The sequence below is a fragment of the Ruditapes philippinarum genome, unplaced genomic scaffold (genome assembly GCF_026571515.1).
Source record: "Ruditapes philippinarum isolate M1 unplaced genomic scaffold, ASM2657151v2 ctg3940_1_1_1_1, whole genome shotgun sequence".
Taxonomy (NCBI): domain Eukaryota; kingdom Metazoa; phylum Mollusca; class Bivalvia; order Venerida; family Veneridae; genus Ruditapes; species Ruditapes philippinarum.
Genome location: NW_026865429.1, coordinates 24550 through 47954, shown reverse-complemented (window position 1 = coordinate 47954; position 23405 = coordinate 24550). Strand labels below are relative to the sequence as shown.

The following is a 23405-nucleotide window of genomic DNA, read 5'->3' as shown; positions in this document are numbered from 1 at the left end:
TTTTGACCCCAGGGCTTTTATTTGAACCATATTTGTAGACACTTACTAGAAGATGTTTCATGCTTAATATCTAAACTCTAGCTATTTGGGTTTTTTCAAAGAAGATTTTTAAGTTTTTGCTATACACATATAAGGAAAATCAATGTCCCCTGGGGCAGGGCCAATTTTGACCCCAGGGCTTTTATTTGAACAAACTTTGTAGACACTCACTAGAAGATGCTTCGTGCTTAATATCTAAACTCTAGCTATTTGAGATTTTTCAAAGAAGATATTTTAAGTTTTTGTTATACACATAAAAGGAAAATCAATGACCCCCGGGGCGGGGCCAATTTTGACCCCAGGGCTTTTATTTGAACAAACTTGGTAGACACTCACTAGAAGATGTTTCATGCTTAGTATCTAAACTCTAGCTATTTGGTTTTTTTCAAAGAAGATTTTTTAAGTTTTTGCTATACACATACAGTCGACTCTCGGTAACTCGAAATCCAAGGGACTGGGCATTTTACTTCGAGAGAAACGGAATTCGAGTAACGTGGAACTACCGCCATTAAGTTAACATTCGTACATGTATATACATGTGCCTGATTGAATGCACGTTATTGTTGTTAGCGGCAATGCTGCAATATTTAACCATTGAAATGACGGTAAATCACTCACAACTACAAATTTTAAATTCAAAATTTAATACATGTATATCAATAGTGAAACATAAACCCACAATTATATTTGATTTAATTGATCATCGGATGAAAACGAAATTAGCAACTATCGTGAACCGGAAGTAGAAATTAATGTATGCAATATGGCGGAACATTAATTATACAAACGTCATTTACGTTGATACCTAGGCTGTTATTTGACTAACCCCCGTCAGACTGGCACGAGTAAACTTTCTTAAAGAAATGTAATCAAATTTTAATTTAATTATCTAACTGATAAAACCATTAAATTTTAAGTCCTGAAACAGATTAAAGTCACTTTTACGACGTGTTAATAATACATGATGACCGGCAATTAAAAATTACTATGAAACGTGTAAATCACGAGTGACAACATCTCACCTTGATGTCGCCGACCTTTGATCAGTCGTCTGTTTTCACACTTCGACTAATTGAGATGAAAATATGTTGGACTTTAATTGACGGGACCAAATTTTCTTTTCGACTAAACAGGAGTCTCGGTAAGTCAAATTTGAGCTAAGCGGAGTAAAAATACAAAGATAAAGAAGGAAATTTGACGGGACTTTAGAAATTATTCGTCTAAGGCGGTATTTTGAGTAAAGCGATTTTGACTTATTGAGAGTCAACTGTATAAGGAAAATCAATGACCCCCAATTTTAGCTCTAGCTCTTTGGGTTCTTTAAAAGAAGATTTTTAAGTTTTTACTATATGCATATTGGGAAAATCAATGACCCCCTGGGGCAGGGCCAATTTTGACCCCAGGGCTTTTATTTGACACTCACTAGAAGTTGTTTCATGCCAAATATCTAAGCTCTAGCTCTTTGGGTTTTTTAGAAGAAGATTTTTTAAATTTTTGCTATACACATATAAGGAAAATCAATGACCCCCAATTTTAGCTCTAGCTCTTTGGGTTCTTTAAAAGAAGATTTTTAAGTTTTTACTATATGCATTTAGGGAAAATCAATGACCCCCTGGGGCAGGGCCAATTTTGACCCCAGGGCTTTTATTTGAACAAACTTGGTAGACACTCACTAGAAGATGTTTCATGCCAAATATCTAAGCTCTAGCTCTTTGGGTTTTTTAGAAGAAGATATTTAAAGTTTTTTCTTTTGGTTGCCATGGCAACCAGAGTTCTGCATGGAATTAAATTCTTTGAACAATTTTCAAAGGTGACCACCAAAGGAACATTCCTGTGAAGTTTGGATGAAATTGGCTTACTGGTTTATGAGGAGATGTCATTTAAAGTAAAAGTTTACGGACGCCGGACGGACGGACGCCGGACGAAAAGCGATCACAAAAGCTCACCCTGTCACTTTGTGACAGGTGAGCTAAAAAGACAACTTTAAAACAACATAAAAATGTGCGTTTCAATAACTTACTGTTCACCTTTTATTACCCCCAAGGGATCTCTGTTTTAGAATCATTTACTCCCAATTACAGGTGTTTATTATACCATGTGGTTGGATTCAAAAATTCCCATCACTTAATTTTAGTGTTGTTTTGATTTTCTGGTCCTTTTATATCATTGAATCTATTTCATTTCTATATGATGAAGATTCCCTTAAAAGACTGAATGAAACTGAATTTTCAATTTTCACAAACTATTTTATATGCACAAATGGCTTTCCATAGATTAATTTTTCCCACCAAAAATGATGTCAAAAGGTCAAGTGACATAAAACGGAGGTGAATGAGGTCAGTATTGTCATTTTTTTTATTATCTTTTTTTGGAAAAAAAAAGTTTTGTAGAGAGACCGATTAATGCAATGGAGGAATAGGATAGTAAAGAAAAGTAAGGTAGGATATGTGAAATATTTTCTTCAGAAACCCACCAAAATGTTATAGCAAATATTAGTAGAGCATGTCAATGTAAACAGTAGGTAGGTGGCGTTGACAATAATATTGCGAGATATGTGAATACACCGGTGCTGTAGAGCCACCAGTATCATGGGGTTCAAGTATACATGTATCTACTCTTCAGAGATAAATCTTTTAACATACAACTCAATTATTTTGTTATTATATCCCTTGTATAAATAAACAGGCAAACACTCTATTCTGCGATTGTATCTTATTGACAGTTAATACATTTTGAAAAAGAAAACATTGATGATATATATGTTAGTAATGCAAAAAATTTATACAATTAAATTTCACAGTTTAGGTTCAATAATACATGTACATGTATATATAATTATTCATACACATCTTTCAATAATATCTATTACTGACATAACAAGTGAAGATTAACTTTAATTATCAATAATAAAATTACCCGTATATCTGACTCCACTTTGAGACAGTATGGCTGATTCTGATATTGCTGTATTTCTCCTGTAATTTCTGCTACTTTCCGTCTCTTACTAAAATTTATGAGGCCTTCTTGGTCTCGTTTTAAAAAATCTGGATTTCCCTCTTCTGTCTTGAGAATGTTTGTCAAATACATTCCTGTAATATATATATTTATAAAATAGAACATGCTTATAAAATTGAATCCCATCTTAAATTTGATAGTGGATATACATGAGTTAATGCTTAAGAAAACCTGTTATTTCTATCCGATTCTAAAAGAATTTAGTCAAAATGCTGCATTATAAAGTCTAATATTGCCTAAGATATGCTTTAAGATTAGAATGTAAAGTTTAATAATACCATAATAATAATCTTTTAGGTACCTAATACAACTTTATGAATAAAATGCAGTTAGCATAAGAATGTCAAATAGTATACAATAAGACACAAGAATGGAATAAATTGGGACATTATATAATAGAATTGTAATGTTTTACCTAGGAATGGAACACATGGGGGGTTTATGGAGCGTAACTTCTCTGTGTACTTCTTGAAATGGTCAGAGTTTAACTCCTTTGACTCATTCATCAGCTTGATTAATCTATGATTAACCTCCTAATTAATACAAAAACCATTGATTTAATACAAAAACCAATGTTATATGAATAATGCAGAGCTAATAACATAAAAATAATGTATAATACTATGAGGTTATACATTGTTGAGTACACTGAAATGTTATTGGATAAATATACAGATGTCAAACTATATTGGATAAGGCATTAACCTTGTCTGATACACGTTTTGCAGCTGTAGAATAGAATTTATATTGTTCTTATAAATGTATTATGACCTTTATTTCACAATATTTTGACATTTTGAAATAACTAAGTTACTTCAAGTATAATGAGGATTTGAACTGTATTTTTGGACTCCCAAAAAATGAAATCAATGCTGAATGTAGCATGATATGCATTTATATAAACACTAAAAATGAAAATAAGGCTATATGAGGTACAATATGCATCTGATATGGACATTTTGGACTCTGGAAAGATATAAATGGATCCAATAATGATTTCTTCTAGACTTTACATGGTGCAAACTCTGAAAAATCATTGATTATACTTAACAAAACTGTGAAATTAATTATACTATACAACCATTATCATATTAATAATACAGTCAACATTTTATAAATGACACACAGTATTATTATAATTATAAGAATAATATCCAATATATTTCTAAATCAGGATATTCTTTAAACATCATTCTTTCCCTACTATTCAATAGCAACTTTTCAAGAACTGGAGCCCAACCTGAATGAAAAATGCCATATAAAAACCAGATAAAAATATACACAGCAAATAATAAAATAACAATGATATTTTTTAGTAAACAAGTGACAACTTACACTAAATGAGTGTTCAAGCCTATGAACAGGTGCTGAGTTGAGAGCACTGACAACTTCTAAAACACCATTAAAGTTATTTAACTCCTGAAATACTGCCATTATCTCTATACAACGACTAATAACTGCAACACGTTCCTCCAAGTTCTCTGTCTCAATAATACACTTCTCTAGCCAGAATGTTAACTGTAATATGTATAATATATCTCACAGGACTGTTCTTCATCTTGCTTTCATATAATATTAGATGAATTCACAAAAAGTTTGAACTATCTTTTATCTATTAATTTAGCTTAATTAAATTTGATTCTTCAAGACAAATATATAAAGTTTGCTGATGAAATATCTATGCTGCATAAATTCTATGTGGAGGTGCTAAAATGTTAAAATATTGTATATAAAATCTGTAATGTTTCATCAAGCATACAAAAAGATGAAAATAGCAATAATGAACATACATAAAATCTTTATTTTAGTTTTTTTTTGTTTTACTGTCCAAGCTTAATATTATAGTTTGAAAAATAAATTAACTCAATTTTAATATTCACAAGAGCTGTCGGTAGGACAGCAATGCTCGACTATTCTTAGTGCTTGATTGTAAAAAAAAAATGCTTGATACAGTTACCTCCTCCTGTTTACAGGTTGGGGTAATGATGGTGAACAAGTGTGCAAAGTTTCAAAGCCATATGTCAATGGACTTTGAAAATATTTGAGGTATTACAAAAACTTTAACGTAAATTCTAAGTCGAAAAAAGGGCATAATTCTGTCAAAATGATTGATACAGTTACCTCCTCCTGTTTACGGGTTGGGGTAATGATGGTGAACAAGTGTGCAAAGTTTAAAAGCCATAGGTCAATGGACTTTGAAAATATTTGAACTATTACAAAAGCTTTAACATAAGTGGTTACGCCGACACTCAGGTGACTACAATAGCTCTACTTATTCTTATCGAATAGTCGAGCTAAAAATGGATTTTAAAATTTTTCAAAACCGGAGTAGTTATGATGAACATACACTGTTTGAAAAGTCTATCATCTTAAGAAGATTTGGAGACGTCTTATTCTTTGTGCTTTTCATCCAGACACTTCCAACTAATTCTGATGGCTGGACAGCTCGATACAAGTCAAACTCCAGTAAAGTCACCTGTCGAGCTATTTCTATAGGATGCAACTACAAACAGAAAAATCAATATATGACAAATATCTTTTATGTATTTTTTACCTTAATTCTTTTTCAAAGCACACTTCCATAGTTTATATTACCCTTAACTTTTTAAGAATTCATTAAAAACAAACCTAACCTCCCGCTGAAAATAGAGAACCATTCCAGCTTACACAGTCTAGTTACACCCTATTACTGTTTGATGTTTAATTTTGGAATTTTCATGATATAATATCTTCAGAAGAGTGAGGATTAAAATTAATAAGAGTTGTCAGGGCATGCTTTCCTCAGTGCAGGAGGGTAAATTGCACATTTCTTAAATAAACAGATCTTTTACTTTAGAATTAAATCAAATTAACTTTTGATCTGAAAATGGGTGCGACAGATAGAACTCTTCTAGATGTATCCACAAATCAAGTTTCAAATCACAATTAAAGTTATTGACTATAAACTTAATCAAAGTTTGAATTTCCTAGATAAATGCACTTTAAAGGCCATTTTTTTTTTTTTTTGCAATACCATGACCTTTGACATTTTGACTTGGAAATGTGTGTTGCAGGTAGAACTCATCAATGTGCATCAATCACCTCGAAGAAAAGCAGAGATATGGACATGACCCACTTGCTAGTATCAGCAATAAAATTGAAAACAGTAGTTATAATTATATGTAAAATTTAAGTAACTTACATTTAACAGATCAAATTCGTTCTTATTGTGTGTAAGATGCCACTCTATAATAGGTGGAGTTTTCTGGTATGTGAACTCTCGTCCAGCTTTTGTCAACTCCGTCTGAATAATAAAACATTAAGCATAACAAAATATTTAAAGCGAAATAAAGTACCAGTAAAGGCAAAGCTCTTACATTGCTGAAGTTATGAAGGTCATAAATTATAACAAATGCTTAAGTCATGAAGGTCATATAACAATTACTTAAGTTATGAAGGTCATATAACAACTGCTAAAGTCATGAAGGTCATATAACAATTACTTAAGCTATGATGGTCATATAACAATTACTTAAGTTATGAAGGTCATATAAAAATTACTTAAACTATGAAGGTCATATAACAATTACTTAAGTTATGAAGGTCATATAACAACTGCTAAAGTCATGAAGGTCATATAACAATTACTTAAACTATGATGGTCATATTACAATTACTAAAAATTATGAAGGTCATATAAAAATTACTTAAGTTATGAAGGTCATATAACAATTACTTAAATAACCATTAATTATGATGTTTCTCATTTTATCTGTTGAAGCCTCTAATACAAAGATTAAAAGACTAATGCAAACAAAAAAATAATAAAAATTCAAAAAGTTTTTCTCACCCTTCTCTGTATAACTTTTAAAATTGAGTCAGCCATTTTTTTCATTGCTTTTCCCTTGACTGTGTCAAGAAATTTTTTCAGCTTCTCCAGTAGACTGGAATCTCTTTCAAAATCATAAAAGTGGTGATCTACCCAGTGCCGTAACACATTTACCACTCTGTTTAAAGAAAATGCAACACACTTGAGGATAGATATGGATTATCTCTTTTATTCATGTGGTAATAAAAACTGTAAAAGTAGTCTGTCACAATTTCAAACAAAAGAAACATTACTTAATAGGTAGATAATACACATACTTGTTTGTAAAAGTTTTTTCTTTTTTTCAACAAAGTGCATCTACATACCCAAGAAAAAATTAATAAGAACAGAAATTCTTAAATGAACAAGCAATTACCATAGTATTGCAAGCAATCCATAAGTCCCCTACCGGTTAGAACCCCAGCAACATTCTGATTTCAATTTTACCAGTGAATGAATGACATGAATGAACTTAAATCTTTTGAGTTCTAAGTTTGTCTATTTCTCAGTAATGTGTTAAGTTTCCCTGCCTAGTAAGGCAATTATGTTTATACAACCTTGTCATATTATTACGATGTGGGATTTTAAAGTAAATCCTATAAGGAATGAAGAAGTTGGAGTAAAAAATACCAATTTCTCGAAAAAAATCTAAGTTCAAGGGGGACATAATTCTGGAAATAGTCTTGCTAGAGTATTTAACCTTCTCAAAAATGTTGAGTGATAATAAGAAACATATATATGAAGTTTGAAGTAGATGCATTAGGAAATAAAGAAGTTATTTCAAAAAGACAACATTTTTTTTCATAAGAATTCTAAGTTCAAGGGAGGTAATACTGAAAATTTTTGTGCTAGAGTTGTAAACCTTGTCACATATTATGTGGTTGATGACCAGAAACTTATATTTAAAGTTTGAAGCAAACACCTTAAGAAATAAAGAACTTATAGTGAAAAAGCTGAAAAAATTAAATCAGAAATCTTGAAATCCAGGCTATTTGTTGCCATAGCAACCAGAATTTTCAACATAGGAAGAAAAGAGAAAGATGTGCATAATCTGAAGACTGCCATCTACCCATATTTCAAATTTTATAAAAATATTTTCAGTACTTCTTGAGTTATCACTGGATCCAGTTTATGTGTTAAATTTGCCATATTTTCAGACTATTTGTTGCCATAGCAACTAGAATTTTCAACATAGGAAGAAAAGAAAAAGACGTGCATAATCTCCATACTGCCATCTATCCATATATCAAGTTTCATAAAAATATTTTCAGTACTTTTTGCGTTATCGCGGGATCCAGTTTTGTGGAGGGACGGACGGACTGACTGACGGACTGACAGACGGACGGAGGGTAAACCTAAAGTCCCCTCCGGTTAAACCGGTAGGGGACTAATAAACTTTATTCACACGTTTAGTAAATATTCCATTCTGGACTTAAGAACTGAAATATTGATCCCAAAAGATATGTGTAGGGTTTCAATTATAATTTTTTCAGTGCTTGATTGCATTAAAACGCTTGTAATCTATATTTTTGTAATATCATAAAATCATACGAGTATTTTGTATTTAGTATAATTTAATCTATGCCCGTTACCAGTAATGAAGGTCTTGACATAGACCAACAATTATTCTTAAGACATATGAAAATGACTTGTGTTAACATTCAAGAGAATATCCTCAATATTTAACAAGATGAAATTGCATGTAACACCTTAAACAAATTACGTCAATGCAATGCCAAGTAGACTAGACAAGTCAAGCTAATAAAAGTCATAATTATGATCAATATATAATAGAGGTTTTTTGGGGTTTTTTTTTTTTAGCAAAGTTTAAAATATCTTACCGAAATTGCACAGGTTTGACATATTCCTTACGGAATCTTTTGAGATCATCCCTCAACTGTAAATTATCATTGTTATCAGCGACCATCTCAGGATCCATCTCTATATCAGGAATCTTAAACCTGTATACAAGGTAATATGTATTGTTCTTATAAATATCTACTGGTAATTTTAAACAAAAACATTTAGGAAACCTCATTTTTAAGGATATAAAAGGCTAATGATTAGTTTTCTGTTGTTAATGAAAGCCCATATGTACATGTTAAATGAGCAATGGAACAGGCCCGGCTTTCACTAACGTTCTCAAAGTCAAAATCTCAGCTCAAATCTGAGATTTTTCTCAAATCAGAAATTGAGATTGAGATTTTTCTCAGTTTGGCTTTCACTAAAAAATATTGAGAAAAATCTCAACTTAAGATTTGAGATTTTTCTCAGATATATTGAGACAAGGTTTGGCTGTCTCAGATTATGTCTCAGTGAAGCTAAATTATTATTCTCAGGGGTATTTTTACTTTCTGCATGGTTATTTTGATAAATAAACATAATTTGACTTTTTTGGCAATTAAGTTCCTATTATTTTCATGTATTTAGTAATTATATTGACTGATTATTGTGGGTGACATCATGCGCTCTAATTCATGACGTCATGAAATTATGACGTCACAATAATCATACTAAAAATGATTTATTGAATTTTGTTTGTTTACTTTTGATGTACATTCATTCTTGATAACTTATTTTCATTAGCCTTCAAATTTTCACACATTTGCAATTGCTTTTTGGTGTTTTTGTTATTGTATAAACATTTTTTTGTTGTTGTTTTTTTTTTTTAAATAAAACAAGAAAATATAGATCTAGAATATAGATCTACTTAATGTAATAAATATACAAGTATTTCCCTGTTGCTCATCTTACATCAAAACAGCAACTATATACATGATATACTTCGTAAAATAGAAGCTCGATCATCAACAATGCACATTAAGATAGCCGCTTATGTCTTGAGAAAAAACAGTCTCAGTTGAGAAAATTCTCAAATGTTGAGAAAAAGTTTAGTGAAAGCCAACTTGCGATTTTTCTCAGGTGAGTAAGAATCTCAGTTAATATTGAGACAATCTTAAGTTGAGATTTATCTCAGTTCGAGAATGTTAGTGAAAGCCGGGCCAGGTACCATGTCAATGGGTGACAAGTATAACAGCTTCATTTCAGCCAATATCAAAGATCCTGTAACTCAAATTTTTTATGGTTTTATATCATAAATCTGATGCTCAACAAATGAAGACTTATCAATATTGTATGTTCAAATAAGCATTATTTATAAAAAATATTACAGAATTTACATTTCATGTAAATAAAGGGAGGTTATTAGAAATCTATTTTCAATAAAGTCTAACATATATAACATATTCTTGGATATTTGGAAATTGTTTTAGAAGAATAATTATATACATGTACATCTGTTTATAGAACAAATAACAGTTTTTTTTCTACTATTACATGAAATAACTGGTCCATAATTATATATTAAATTAACCATTTAAATGTGCAATATTTTTTTCTACAAACCTTTCTATCAACATCTCTAGTAACTGTTGAGGACTACAGAATGATCTATAAGTGGTCAGAAAAGTTTTCACAAATTTTGGATCAGCATACATATGATATGTGAGACGCTCCACTAATTTTATAAGGGTCCCGCCCTTAATAAGTGGACTCTCCCCTGGGGCCGCTGGTTGATCCTCAAATACAATATTGTTTTCTGAATCTTCAACAGCAAACCTATACAACCCTGGATCTGGCAGTTTTAATGGTGTTTGTTTTTCTTCATCTCTCAATATGGCATCCAACTGTCTCTCCAACATACTGTAAAAACATTATCTTCAATTATAATTGACACAATGTTTAATTTCTTTTATGTTTAACAGATGTCAATCAACATGGCCTATTAAAACACCTTGAGTTCAGCTATACAAGTACTACATATCATCACAAGGGAACTTCATTTGAAAGACAAATGATTGGTGTGAAATAATTAGGGATGGCAACGAGTAACTGGTTAACCGAGTACTCGATCGAACCTCCGAATATCGGTTAACAAAATTGATAATCGATTACTCGGAAAAAAATATTTAATTTCTACGTTTTTGCGATTAAGAAAGATTAGTTCAGAAATTCGGAAATGTACACGTATCTATATAAATACTTGTTAAATGCAATCAAAACATCCTTGCAGAGGTGTGAAAATGATATTGTAAATTTAACGAGACGATCAGCAGTTTGACACGCGTATGGGATTGAACACAGTCCTGTGCCGTTTTCGTCATTCGGCCTCTTATGATATTTAATCACCTTTAAATATTAGACAGTTTGAGGCCGAAACTTGTTAATTATAAAAACGTAAATATATACGGAATATTATGTTGTGCTACAAGCAGCGGTGGAAAAATTGATATCTCGCGAGACCGAAGGTCGAGCGAAATATCAATTTTCCAACATTGCGAGTAGAAAAATGCATAGGCTTAGAAAGCTTCTACAACATAATTTTCCTTTCATTATATACCTTTGTTTGAATTATAAATGATTTTCATTATACCTACACTATAAGAAATTTCAATAAAATGAAATGTAGCTGTCAGGAAGTAAATTTATGACCGACAGATGAATACGTAATTTTTGCAAAACCGGCCACGCCTTTTATAATTTTGGTTCCCGTTTTAAATGCTACGTTTATACAAAGCTAAGATCGGAACCAATGTCAAAAAAAGTCCGGCACTTCCATATATGGTACCGTATTTGTCAATTTCTATCCGTTAATTGAAGCGTATTTGCATTTGCCATCAAGTTCATCCTGTAATTTAGGGAGAAAATTTATAGGTATATAAGAAATGCTGTCATTGACATTTCTTATGTTTATATTTTTATATTTCTTGCAGTCCTATTTATAGTTACGAATTCTATGAATTAAAATAGAAAACGAAAGTAGCATACAGACGGTGTTGATACTGATTGTGTGATAAAACTTTAAAGATCATTAAAAATCATCCGAGTAACCGAGTTCTCGATCGGAAAAACGACCGAGTACTCTAGTATTGATTTTGGTATTCGTTGCCATCCCTAGAAATAATATTGTCAAATAGATATCTAGTGCAAATTTGATATCAAGCCGTTTCCTTGTTTATAATCTCGTAATTCAAATTTTTCATATGTAATATATCATATCATATCTATCTTTGTAAGAATTTTACTAGACAAATAGACTCAATTCAGTAATCCCTAGATAAAAATCAAAATATAAACCTTCTAGTTTGAAGTGATATGAGAGCAGCCATCCAGTTGCTCTTTTCCTCTGGTGTCTTAGCAACCAGTAACACATGGTTACTATGGTCTTTGGCTTGTAATTCAAATGCATTCTTATAATCTGAAAACAAGAAAATACATGTTAAAGATACACTATACTTAATTTCCATATCAACAATCAGTGACATAAAAAGGAAATGCCACTGATGAATGATTAAAATTTCAAGGACTGTATATTATAAATGCTGTCAGAAATATAGATGATAAAACATCACCTTATCATGAGTGCAAGAAATTTGCAAACCCTGAATTTAGTATTATTTCAATTGGTATTATATGGAGAGCTCTTTCAGGTGCAGAAAAAAGCCTGAACTTCATGTACCCATGCCTTATGTGATTAAATTACCTTATGTTGAACAGAATATTTTATTTTCATTTTGTCTTATAATTGATAATATCAATTTTCTTTTGTTTTCCTCATACATAAAATATACTTATTTTCACCCTCTTAAATCCATTCTGAGGAAAGTAGCTATCAATTATGTATTATATCAATTAATATGAAATGAGCCGTGTCATGACAAAACCAACATAGTGTGTTTCCATCTGCGCAGTCTGATCAGGAGCCATGCTGCTCGCTTTCAGTTTCTCTACTTGTAATAGGGTTTGTAGGCGAACAGCATGGATCCTGATCAGACTGCGCGGATGCGCAGGCTGGTCTGGATCCATGCTGGTCGCAAACGCACTATGTTGGTTTTGTCATTATGCGGCTCATATATATATATAGCCTACCATCACAGTCTTCTTTATCCCGTACTTCAATTTTTCTTATGTTGAATTTCTCCTTCAACTTAAACTCTCCTTGTGGCTGAGACACTGACGTTCTTCTGACGTTTTGTTTACACAGCACAATGAGGGCATCAAACAAAAATACATGTCGTTCTGTATTCTTACCACGTGCATGCTTCATTAATACACCATCTGAAATGTTGTCAAGGTTTTACATAATGCTATTTAATGAAACGATTTGTATGGTTCAACATAATCAACAATTGAAGAGCAGGAATACCTAACAAGGTCAAGGTGATCACATGTGGGATGGCAAGATGTTACATGTAACAAAGTTCGAAAGGAAGCTGCTCACAGCCAACTGAATAATTTTGAGATGTATCTGGTTAGTCCCAATCAAGAAAATATGGGTGAACAATATATAAAATCCTAGAGGGTAATGTCATAAGAATAAATGCTTTCTCTTTGCAGAGACCATGAGGTCAAATATAAATGTGAAGTCAACTATCAAAATTGAAGCAAATCCTGAAAATTCTGTTGAACCAAGACAGAAACCTGCCAACAATAAGCAGGACTAATACTAATATGACAAGTTAAATTCAGAGAGAATAATGACTTTGATTTGTACTGATATATCATATTGTCCATTAATTTGAGATTATGAAAGGTACACATCTTAAAACATCTAAATAATTTGGTTATTCATCTATTAATTTCAGTAAAGGACAAAAGGAATTATCTTTTCAACTTGTTTTCTCTTTTTATAAAAAATAGTTCATTGTGCCAAAAAAAAAAAGAAACGCTGTAAGAATATATTAAAATTCCTCATGGAAGTTGATTATTTTTTATGTGTATCAATAAAGTGTGAACTTTTAGTGTCCTTCAAGTGGCTTTAATGTAAGAAAATTCCTTTCTATTTTGCTAGGCTTCCAGGAGAAATAATTTGATATAATTGGTCAACTTTGACACGGTTCATTCACAGGTTAAATAACATATGTGACAGGTTTTTTTTCACTCTATTCTAAACATAATTGAATTTAACTTTTATCTGGGAAAACAAATTTTAACCTAATTTTGTTTGACATATGCTAGTTTGCATCTTTTTCTGCAGAATTATATACAGTAGAACTTTTATATGTCAAACTTGATGATTTTATTGATGCGTCAAAGTATAAAGAAAGTCATGATCCCCCCTCCATCCCCTATTTATTCTTTATTAAAAGTTGAATTTTTTTGTGTCAATTTTTTTCCTTTTGTAGAAGTTTTTACATGATTAATATGACACTTTTGATCTCAACATGTTTTTCACACCTTTCCTATCGGCTACAATGATTGCCGATCAATTTGTATGACAGTTGTTAATTACAAAGCTGAGGATTTTTACAGCCTTTGTGTGCATTCATTTGTGTGAGAACATGCTTCAATTGAAATGATTGCCGTATTTGTAATTAAGCATAAAAATTAGGAATAAATTTCATTTTGGATCTTTATAGATTTTGGTGTGTGTATGTAGTGCAGGGATAATAACGACGACGCATTTCCATTATACGCCCCTATTTTATAACTGGAAAATCACAGCCACAAATTTTTCATTTAAGTGAGACATGATCCATCGGGTTTTTGTCCACTTCTGTGAAATTTTTAAGTGGTGGGCGTTGTTATGCCATTCTAGTAAAATTTAGTGGTGGGGTTTTGTCCACTCTATAAAATTTTGAGTGGTGGGGTTTTAACTGGTGGGGTTTTGTCCGTCTTCCGTATGATAGTCGCACTGGATATATTAACGTTAAGCTGGTTATCGCCTTTTCCATTTATTACGCCTATTGTAACTAACTGGTAAACATCAATGTCTCAAAATTTTGTCATTTAACTGAGAGCGATACTTAAGCCGAAGTCCTGATGTCTTGAAGTTAATACACAAGTCCCATCAAATTAGACTTACCAAAGTTCTACTGTATCAAACTTTTGGAAGAACTAAGTTCTACTGCCATTTTTAGACTAAGTATACAATATAGTACATACAATAAATGTAACTCACCCAGTATAAATTCACTACAGCTTTGCCAAATATCTCTACCTTCCCAACCATCAATACTTTTTTGAAGTTCTGACATTTTCTGAACTACAGCCTGGCGACCTGTTCTGCCTTGTAACCTCAACGAAGTTTCCCTACAAATACACCACAAGTGAGAATGTTTGTAAAAATCTTTGATTTTAATATCGTGTTATCACCTTTAATTTGTTAAGCTTTAAATAGAGGAATTAACATTTAACTATTATCTTTGTTCTTTCATTTCAACAATTTGATTACTTTGCATTTGACAATGTAAATGTATAATAATATGTAAGAATTTACCATGGCTTCTTTTTGGCAAGATTACCAGAGAATTTATTCTCCATGAGATATTTGATAGGTGCTAGAAGGCCACTGGCTTGTTCTAAACATTCACTGTCTTCTTCATTGGGACTAGTAGCTATCAAAGCCTGCAAAATATTCAATAATGTCATAATTATGAACTAAAGTATTCTAACAAAATTGTATGAAACCACTATATTTTCTTTGCCCTTTTTCCTGTTAAGTCTATGAGGGCTGTCTCACAAAGTCATGGACAATTGGTGTAAAACAAAGACATAATGCCCTTGCCTAAAATAACTTTGCACAAGTGTATTTCCACCTAAGTAAGAAGTAAATAAGAAACGTTATTTCAAGAAAATAATTATATATAATACACTAAATATCTAAGCATAAATACAAACCTGAAGTGAACATATTCAGCCGATGCCAAAATCATTTTATAATTTTAACACATTATTTTCAAAACAGAATAACAGGTTGATGACTTTGAAAAAAATAATCAGCATAATGTTATGACGTTGACATTTATCATATGTCTAACCAGATATGACCTTACTTCAAGGAAATCACAAGCTATATATGTTTAAAGTGCTTCTTTTTACTTCAAGAATGGTGACATTTGATTCTGACATGGCCCAGTAGATGTTTATCAATTTCTGCTTTTAGTACCGAATGACATCTGCGGTCATGATGAAAAACTTTAAAAATGTGGAAAAGTACCATAATAATTTGGGATTGTTAGTATAAAAGTGTTATATAACAGGTGATGGAAACAAAATAGCAGAAGTGACTTACCTGTAGTCAAAGTGATCATGAACATAGGAGAAAATGAAATTCTTTAAATGAAGTTTTTATCAATGAAATGCAGAAATATATAGCCCTGTATGGCTGATTTAAACCATAAATATAAAACTATTCTCAATGTCTAACTCAATGAACAGTTATAAAATATCTTGTCTCTTCGGTCTTACCTTTAAAACTTCAAAATAATGAAGACAGTGATAAATAGGGCCTAACAACAACTTTGGTAAGGAATATTTCATCGCATCTTTAAAACCACTTCCATAACCCTACAAAGAAAACAAAATCTTATTTTAATCAATATAATAACACAGAGATTTAGTGGTGCATCTAAATAGTACATACAAAAACCTAAAGCAGAAAATAAAGACATAATTTATATATAACTTATAAATCTCTTTGCAAGTCAAATGATTCCAATGAAATAAAAGACATGGGATTTCCTAATAATTCAAATGTTGAACTAAGCTAAATATTTATATATATTTACATGTCTGTGTCTCTGCAAGTGGTTTGACATTATTTGGAGATAGAGTTAAATTTCAAACTAGTATTGCAAAGATTTTAGTGTCTGTCATTATAATACATGACAAACTGGAAAATGACATGACTATTCTACTTATCTGGCAATGCAACGCCAAGAAATGTAATACCCCCTAAACCCGAACCCCCCCCCCCCCCCCCAAAAAATGACAAGACCAGGAATGCAAGTAATGTATTACCTCCTATCCCCCCCATCACCAACACACACTTGAAAATGGAATAACTTTGAACATGGAATATTCAGACGTAGAAAAAGCCAATACAGTTTTACTTTTTAATATCATAAATAACATACCTGTAATGTTTGATTAAAATCTGGTCTTTGCATGAGGGTATGTAGCCTGTCTTTGCCTTGAGGTGCCATCATGTCATCAACATATCTCATATATACACCAAACTCTTCCCCCTAAAATATCAACATATGTCCTGTCAAATAATTCTGGCAAGGGACTTCAGTAAACTAGAATTCCTTTATAAATTTTTCTCATTAAAAAGTTTATTGTTTTCATAAAAACACTTGAATTTCTCCAGAATGGTGCATACTACCTACTGATTTTATATCATATAATTGAGGCATTAAGAACTAAGTTTTCTACAGACAGATTAGTTAGATAGACATTACATCATACCTCAGCAAGATCCTGGAAGCAGATGCCCACAGTTGGGGTTTCATTCTCTGCTGCAACCTCAACTTGTTCCTCTACAGAACTCAACAACTTAGCTGTGAACTGATGTATGTCCAAAATATTGCTGAATATATTCTCAAGGTCCTATAAGAAATAAAAATTAGTCTTTCTGTTACAATTTGGACCTTTTTAACAATAAGCATGTTCAGTTATAGTTTTACCAAATGACACTCTGAAACAGATTATTTTAGTAAATTACCTACTTCTGTATTAAAATTCAACAATATAACCTAAAATTTAGAAATTTCCTTCTGTAAAGTAGTCTTGGCTAATGTAAAGAAAATAGAGAACAAAATATAAGTAGTACTCTGTTAAATTTATACTTTTCACCACATGCTTTGGTAACAACATAAATATGCTCAATAATAGTACCGGTAAGTACTTGATAGTGGAATAAGAAAAGGTCCTACAATGTTCTACTTAACCCATAACTTCATGAGCATTTTGTGAAAAATGGCTGTTTTCATTGGAAAGTCTCCCGTTACAAGTTCAAATTGCTATAATACTATAAAAAATTGCTTCAACACTAATCAAACTTGGCACAAATGTTGACTGGACCATTGCCCTTGCAACAACATGCTCAGGCTTAAATTTTCTGTTACCATGGCAATGATTTTTTCCATCAAAATTGATTTCAAAGTGCTGCAACTTCTCAATGGATTGAGATAGAGTCAAATGCTTTTCAGCGTTGCTTACACGTTACCTTATGATCAATCTGGGGTCATTTAAAGCCTCTCACAAGTCCAAAATTCTCTTGGCGATGAGGGGGACTCCGCCCCCCTTCAAACCCCCCAAACAGAAGGGGATTTTCCCCCTTCTGGCAACCCCCTGATGTACCTTTTGTTTGGGGGGCCGCGCCGAAAATGAGGTCACTTTTTTTAACAACATTTCTCAAACAAAAACAAGTGTTGGGGGCCTATATAAGGCATTTTTTCACCATTTGAGACAACAAAAATGGGGGGTGAAAAAGGCGTTAAAAGGCGTGTATATAACGTAATGGGTTAATAGCATATTAAGCTAAGAGCTTCATAAAAAGTGGTTTGCTTAAAACTGTCATGAATAGAAATAATATTAATGAGTGGTTGATATTTTCTGTTGATTAATTATTTATACAGCTGTAAATAACTTTGACAGATGAATAAGATGTCTAGAATTTTTGAAAATCTCCTGTAGCATACATGGAAACTGATACCCTGTCTATAACAATAATGTGATTTCATAACTAATAGTACAACACCGGATATTTTTACTCAGGAAGTAAAATCCACAGTACCTAAATGCACTTATAAAAACTTACCCCTTTCGGATGAAGCCTATATATATTTATATAACGACCTTTTTTCAATGTGTTTGTCAAATGATATCATTGGAAAAAAAACATGTATTTTAAACAACTCTAGAGTCTACTTGATGATTTACCTTACTACCAGGAAAATGCTGTTCAAATGGTGCCCTAAATACTTTAATAATCATGTTAAGGTCATGAAGGTACTGGTTTTCTTCCAGGATAAAATCCTTTACAGTTTCCTCGTATGTCAGTGACTCTCTGCGTACAGGCTCATCTACGATAGGCAGTGACACTTCTGTCTCCTCCTGGGAGAACATGTCCATTAACACCTGAAATATTGCATCAAACATCCGTAGTACCATATCAACTCCAGTAACTTTTATTTGGTTTCTTAACAAGTTTATATTTTTCAGTCCATATAAAAATCACATCCAGAAAGATATACTAATAACATTTCTAGATTTGCACATAGTTTAAATGCTAAAAGATATTCTCTTAGAATGGCAAACCAATGTTTTGGGAAAAAATGCTAAAAACAGGCACCCTTAACTTATTCTTTTATAATTCTTTAAATGATTTGATAACTTTTGAGTATTCCATTATTGCATAATGAGATGAATGTAACAAATGGTATCTTAATATGAATAGAAGCATATGATTGACAGTAATTGCAATATTGACACAACACATCTGTTTATCAACATTTATCAACATAACTCAGCCTACTTACGTGGTTTAAACATATTTATTTACGCTTGATTGCGAAATAAGCTCTTGCAACTTATAAATTCACTTTCGAGTCTGCTTCCTGGAACCAACCAGTACTTGTGTCATATGAAGATACATGGTCGTGACCCGATTAGGGCTCAAACCCATGACCCCTGGGTTGAGAGGCAAACACCTTAACCACTAGGCCACCGCTCCCCTTAAATGTGAACATATCTCGGCATACTTACTTGATCTGCACATATTGCTACTTTAATATCCTGTGATGTCAGATCGGGATGCTTGATATTCTTCACATAGTTCCCAGTCAACTATATCAAAATAATTAAACTTTAGTTATATTAGAAAGAATCTCTATTAAAAAGTGAGCATTAAAAAAACAAACATTTTATCAGTATATCTTTTTTCTTTAAAATTAAATATAATCCATTTAAAATTTTCGATAAATATTGTTCTGTAATAAATAAAATTTGTATTTATGACAAGTTACATTTTCATTATATGTATTTGGAATAAAATGATTACCTTTAATATATCTGCAGCTATGTATTCAAGGACAGCTACAATATATACTGTTACTGTGTAGTCTATTCTGTAACCAAGCACCTCCTAAAATAAAATAAGCAAACACGAAGATGAAATTTCCAGTCCATTATGATTAGTGTCACAGCATTAAATTTTGAAAAGTGGTAATTTAAATTTTTTATCTTATTTTATGATTGATTTTGGCTGAAGTTTTTCAAATTCTGGACAGGAAAAGAAAATAGAACTTTAGTACAATTAATAATGTCATAATCCCTATAAAAATTCTTGACCTAAATGCGAATAGGATAAAAATAAAAAAAATATTTCAGGTATTACATGTACATACAGTTCTCAGAGAAAACAGTCCCATTTATAAGGATAATATATTTATAATAAATATTATCTCAATAAAACTTACTTTTACAAGCAGTGGGTGAATTTTCTCAACAGGCAATACCAATGTCAAGTTTTTCTTGTTCCTGTTATCAACCTTTTCAATTGCCCTTTCAGCATCTCTGATTGCCCATTTATCAATGGGATCTGGAAATGTTTTCTGGACACGATCTTCAACATCTTGTGGCACATGAGGTTCTGATGCACACAATGTGGCAAGAAGTTGGATGATAAGTTTCTCAATGTAATCAAGTGCATCTTCCTTGGCTGTAAGAGATGGGTTAACCTGTTTGTGGACCTGCAAATATAACATAAAACATGGGTTTATAGAGAATCTTAAACTAGAAGACAACCAATCTATAAACAAGATAAATAACTGTTACATTATCAAAATCATGCATTTTTTTTTAAATATTGAGATGTCTTCAACTCAATGTGGTAGAAGTTCATGAATTATATTCTTTTTAAGAGGCTTTTAACAGGGGTTCATATATTTCTTGGCCTACTATTTGAGACATGGTATGTTCATTAGAAATGGAGGAAGAAAGGTGTATCAAACTTCTTGTTTTCCATTCCACCAGAGGTGAGATTATTTAAAGCTGCACACTGGTGTGTTTATTGGTTACATTTCCGTAAACTGTACGGCGCGGTACGGAAAATAACCAAGAAAAAAAATGGCGGCCTCCATTACTCAATACAATTTAGACATCTCTCGCTGTATTTTGAACATTTAGGACAGAATTGATGGGTTTCATTCGCAAAAAAGGCAAAAAGATCAATCTTTTAGAGAACCCTGCTTCATTATTTTGATGAATTTTTCTTATAATATTTTTTCATGACAAAAAATCTACTGGTCCGTCGGACCACCAACCTTGCAATAATCACTGGACCGATGCTAAATTTAGTGGCCTCGGGCCTCGGACTGGCGTTAATTTCGAAGACTGCTAAGTTGATAAATTTTTTTGCCACTTTCATTTTTTTTTTTTTTGACATGGCAAATTGAAGCAGAAATCATGAAAAGTTCAAATTTTGAAATATGTACGACTGATCTGATTTTTTTATTGCTCTGAAGTGGCATTTCAAGAACTAATCTTTTGCTTTGACAGCTTAATATCAAAGGCACTTGCTGCATGCAGAAATTAGGCAGTTGAGATATCTGATTGGCTAATGACCTGTCAAAAATTACAGTGATGAAATTAAACATCAGCCAGGTACATATTTCACCCTTTCTTTTTATCAAAAACTGTGAAAAAAAGGTCCAGCCTAACTTTACCACATAGGAACTGTCAATTGTAACTTAGCTTAATCATAAATAATTTTTTTCAGAGGAAATCTTTAGAATTAGATGAAAAGTTATTGAAAACAAGCTTACTTATAGCTACGACAGTTTTGAAATCATTCTACTTACATGTAATACTAATAATAGGCAATATAACTCCAAAATATTTTTTGGAATAATGTCTCATGTCAAAGTTCCACTCATAGACGTTTTACTGTATTATTTAAAAGAACCTGTTTTTACTTGGGTTACAATTTTGATTTAAAGCATTACAGTAGATTACAGGACATCCACCTCCTTGATGTTTGGCCCTGGACTTTCGGCCTAGAATGCAAAAGCCTGGTCTTTTCGGCATTTTTTATGGAAATAAAGAAATACAGTGTAAAAATGCAGTCAGAATAAACTAGGAAAAAGGAATGTGTCATACTTATTCCATAAGACTATGATTAAAGATAGTCTTCATTTCTGATTTTGCTCCTGATGCATAATGCTCATTTTTTTAATTGGGTTACAAATTATGTACATGTTTATATGTATTTTAAACTTTATATACATGTTTAGATTAATATTGACTTTTTAAACACATTTTTCAAATAACTTCATTTTCATAACTTATTAAGTCAAAAGGTTTGATACATAATTATTACACTATTCAAAATAATCTAAAAAGATTACTAAACCAATTCAAATAAAAATATAAACATTTTTTAGGCCTCTTTGGCTAATTTCTTTCTTATATAAATATTATGTTTTAATACTGATATGAACATAAAAAAATGAAAAAAAAACACACCAAATATTATATATTTTGATTTTTCAAAAAATGTCCTTTAAAGGAATAGGAATGGATGGATTGATGTCTGTCTAATATAAATATTCATCATTTAAAAAGAGGTACCATGACAGTTTTTCTGTTGACATCAACCCTATAAGTGAGAAATTCGTGTTTTAAGACACTATTTTTTACTTGAGAAATAAGTTCATGGGCGCCGCCATTTTGTCGTTCTGTCATTCTCGCGAGACAGACGAGACCGAGATTGTGACGTGTTATACCCACTTCCGGTATAGGTATACACGCTGGTACAACTAAGAACTTATCAATGTTATTGCGTACATTATACATTATTTATGAAAACATCATATGGAACTGAATTGCTTTAATTAATTAATTGAAGACGCCGCGACATTAATTATCATTTGTCCGATTTTCAAGCTTGCTGATGATCCCACCACATGATTTAAGCAATGACTGCTTAATTTTCAAAGATAAACCATCAATTTAATTTGGGTACTATGAGAAACTTCTTCAAATTAACGATATTATATCCTTTTATTTTGTACTTAATTTTCGCTAGACAAGCTGTCCGAATAGGGTACATCGCCGGTCATGTATCTTTTTTTCGAATCCGGGTCAGCTCGGCCCTAAAACATACTCGGCCCCGAGTCAGCTCGGCCCTATTCCAACTCGGCACGGGTCAACTCGGCCCACTTTTAAAAAATGGGTAAAGGACATCAACGGACTCCTATTGTCACGGGCTATTATTATCAATCAATGTGTATGTTTGTTAAAGATACCGATTAATTAGGTGATAATTATGATTGACTCATTCATTCAAATTTGATTAGTGACCACCTGAAATTAATTAGAAGCTTATATGCTGTTAAGTAAACACGTTTTTGTTTCATATTTTTTTGAAAATTACTTTACAAACAAAATGCATCTAAGGAAACACATTTATATTATATCTATATTCACAGGTACAAGTATCGAACCTGGGAAGAAAAAATATGAAGTTATTTTATCAATCTGTTCATATTTTTTCTTTCCAGGTTCGATAATCGTGCCTGTGTCTATATCAATTTTATCGAATCTGCAAGACAAATACATTACTTTTCTTTCTAAATATACTTTATTTCCTCAGAGGTACAATGCATAATTATATAATAATAATAAGATATTTCTTATTATTCATTTACCTTTACAA

General features: G+C 31.8%; 1 protein-coding gene across 2 annotated transcripts in view; it reads right to left on the bottom strand.

Moving 5' to 3' along the window:
- Window positions 1–23405, bottom strand: part of LOC132728971 (son of sevenless homolog 1-like) — a 34195-nt gene that overhangs the window by 3165 nt on the left and 7625 nt on the right. For both annotated transcript variants that reach the window (XM_060714699.1, XM_060714700.1), the window contains exons 2-20: window positions 20167–20439; window positions 19749–19832; window positions 19454–19534; window positions 18629–18826; window positions 17153–17293; window positions 16819–16929; window positions 16151–16249; window positions 15180–15307; window positions 14862–14992; window positions 12830–13018; window positions 12038–12158; window positions 10307–10603; window positions 8743–8862; window positions 6884–7040; window positions 6236–6337; window positions 5402–5557; window positions 4390–4572; window positions 3470–3587; window positions 2956–3128 (exon numbers count right to left, since the gene is read on the bottom strand). In XM_060714699.1, coding sequence (XP_060570682.1) covers window positions 2956–3128; window positions 3470–3587; window positions 4390–4572; window positions 5402–5557; window positions 6236–6337; window positions 6884–7040; window positions 8743–8862; window positions 10307–10603; window positions 12038–12158; window positions 12830–13018; window positions 14862–14992; window positions 15180–15307; window positions 16151–16249; window positions 16819–16929; window positions 17153–17293; window positions 18629–18826; window positions 19454–19534; window positions 19749–19832; window positions 20167–20439 — 2862 coding nt within the window. The remainder of the gene's footprint in view (window positions 1–2955; window positions 3129–3469; window positions 3588–4389; window positions 4573–5401; window positions 5558–6235; window positions 6338–6883; window positions 7041–8742; window positions 8863–10306; window positions 10604–12037; window positions 12159–12829; window positions 13019–14861; window positions 14993–15179; window positions 15308–16150; window positions 16250–16818; window positions 16930–17152; window positions 17294–18628; window positions 18827–19453; window positions 19535–19748; window positions 19833–20166; window positions 20440–23405) is intronic.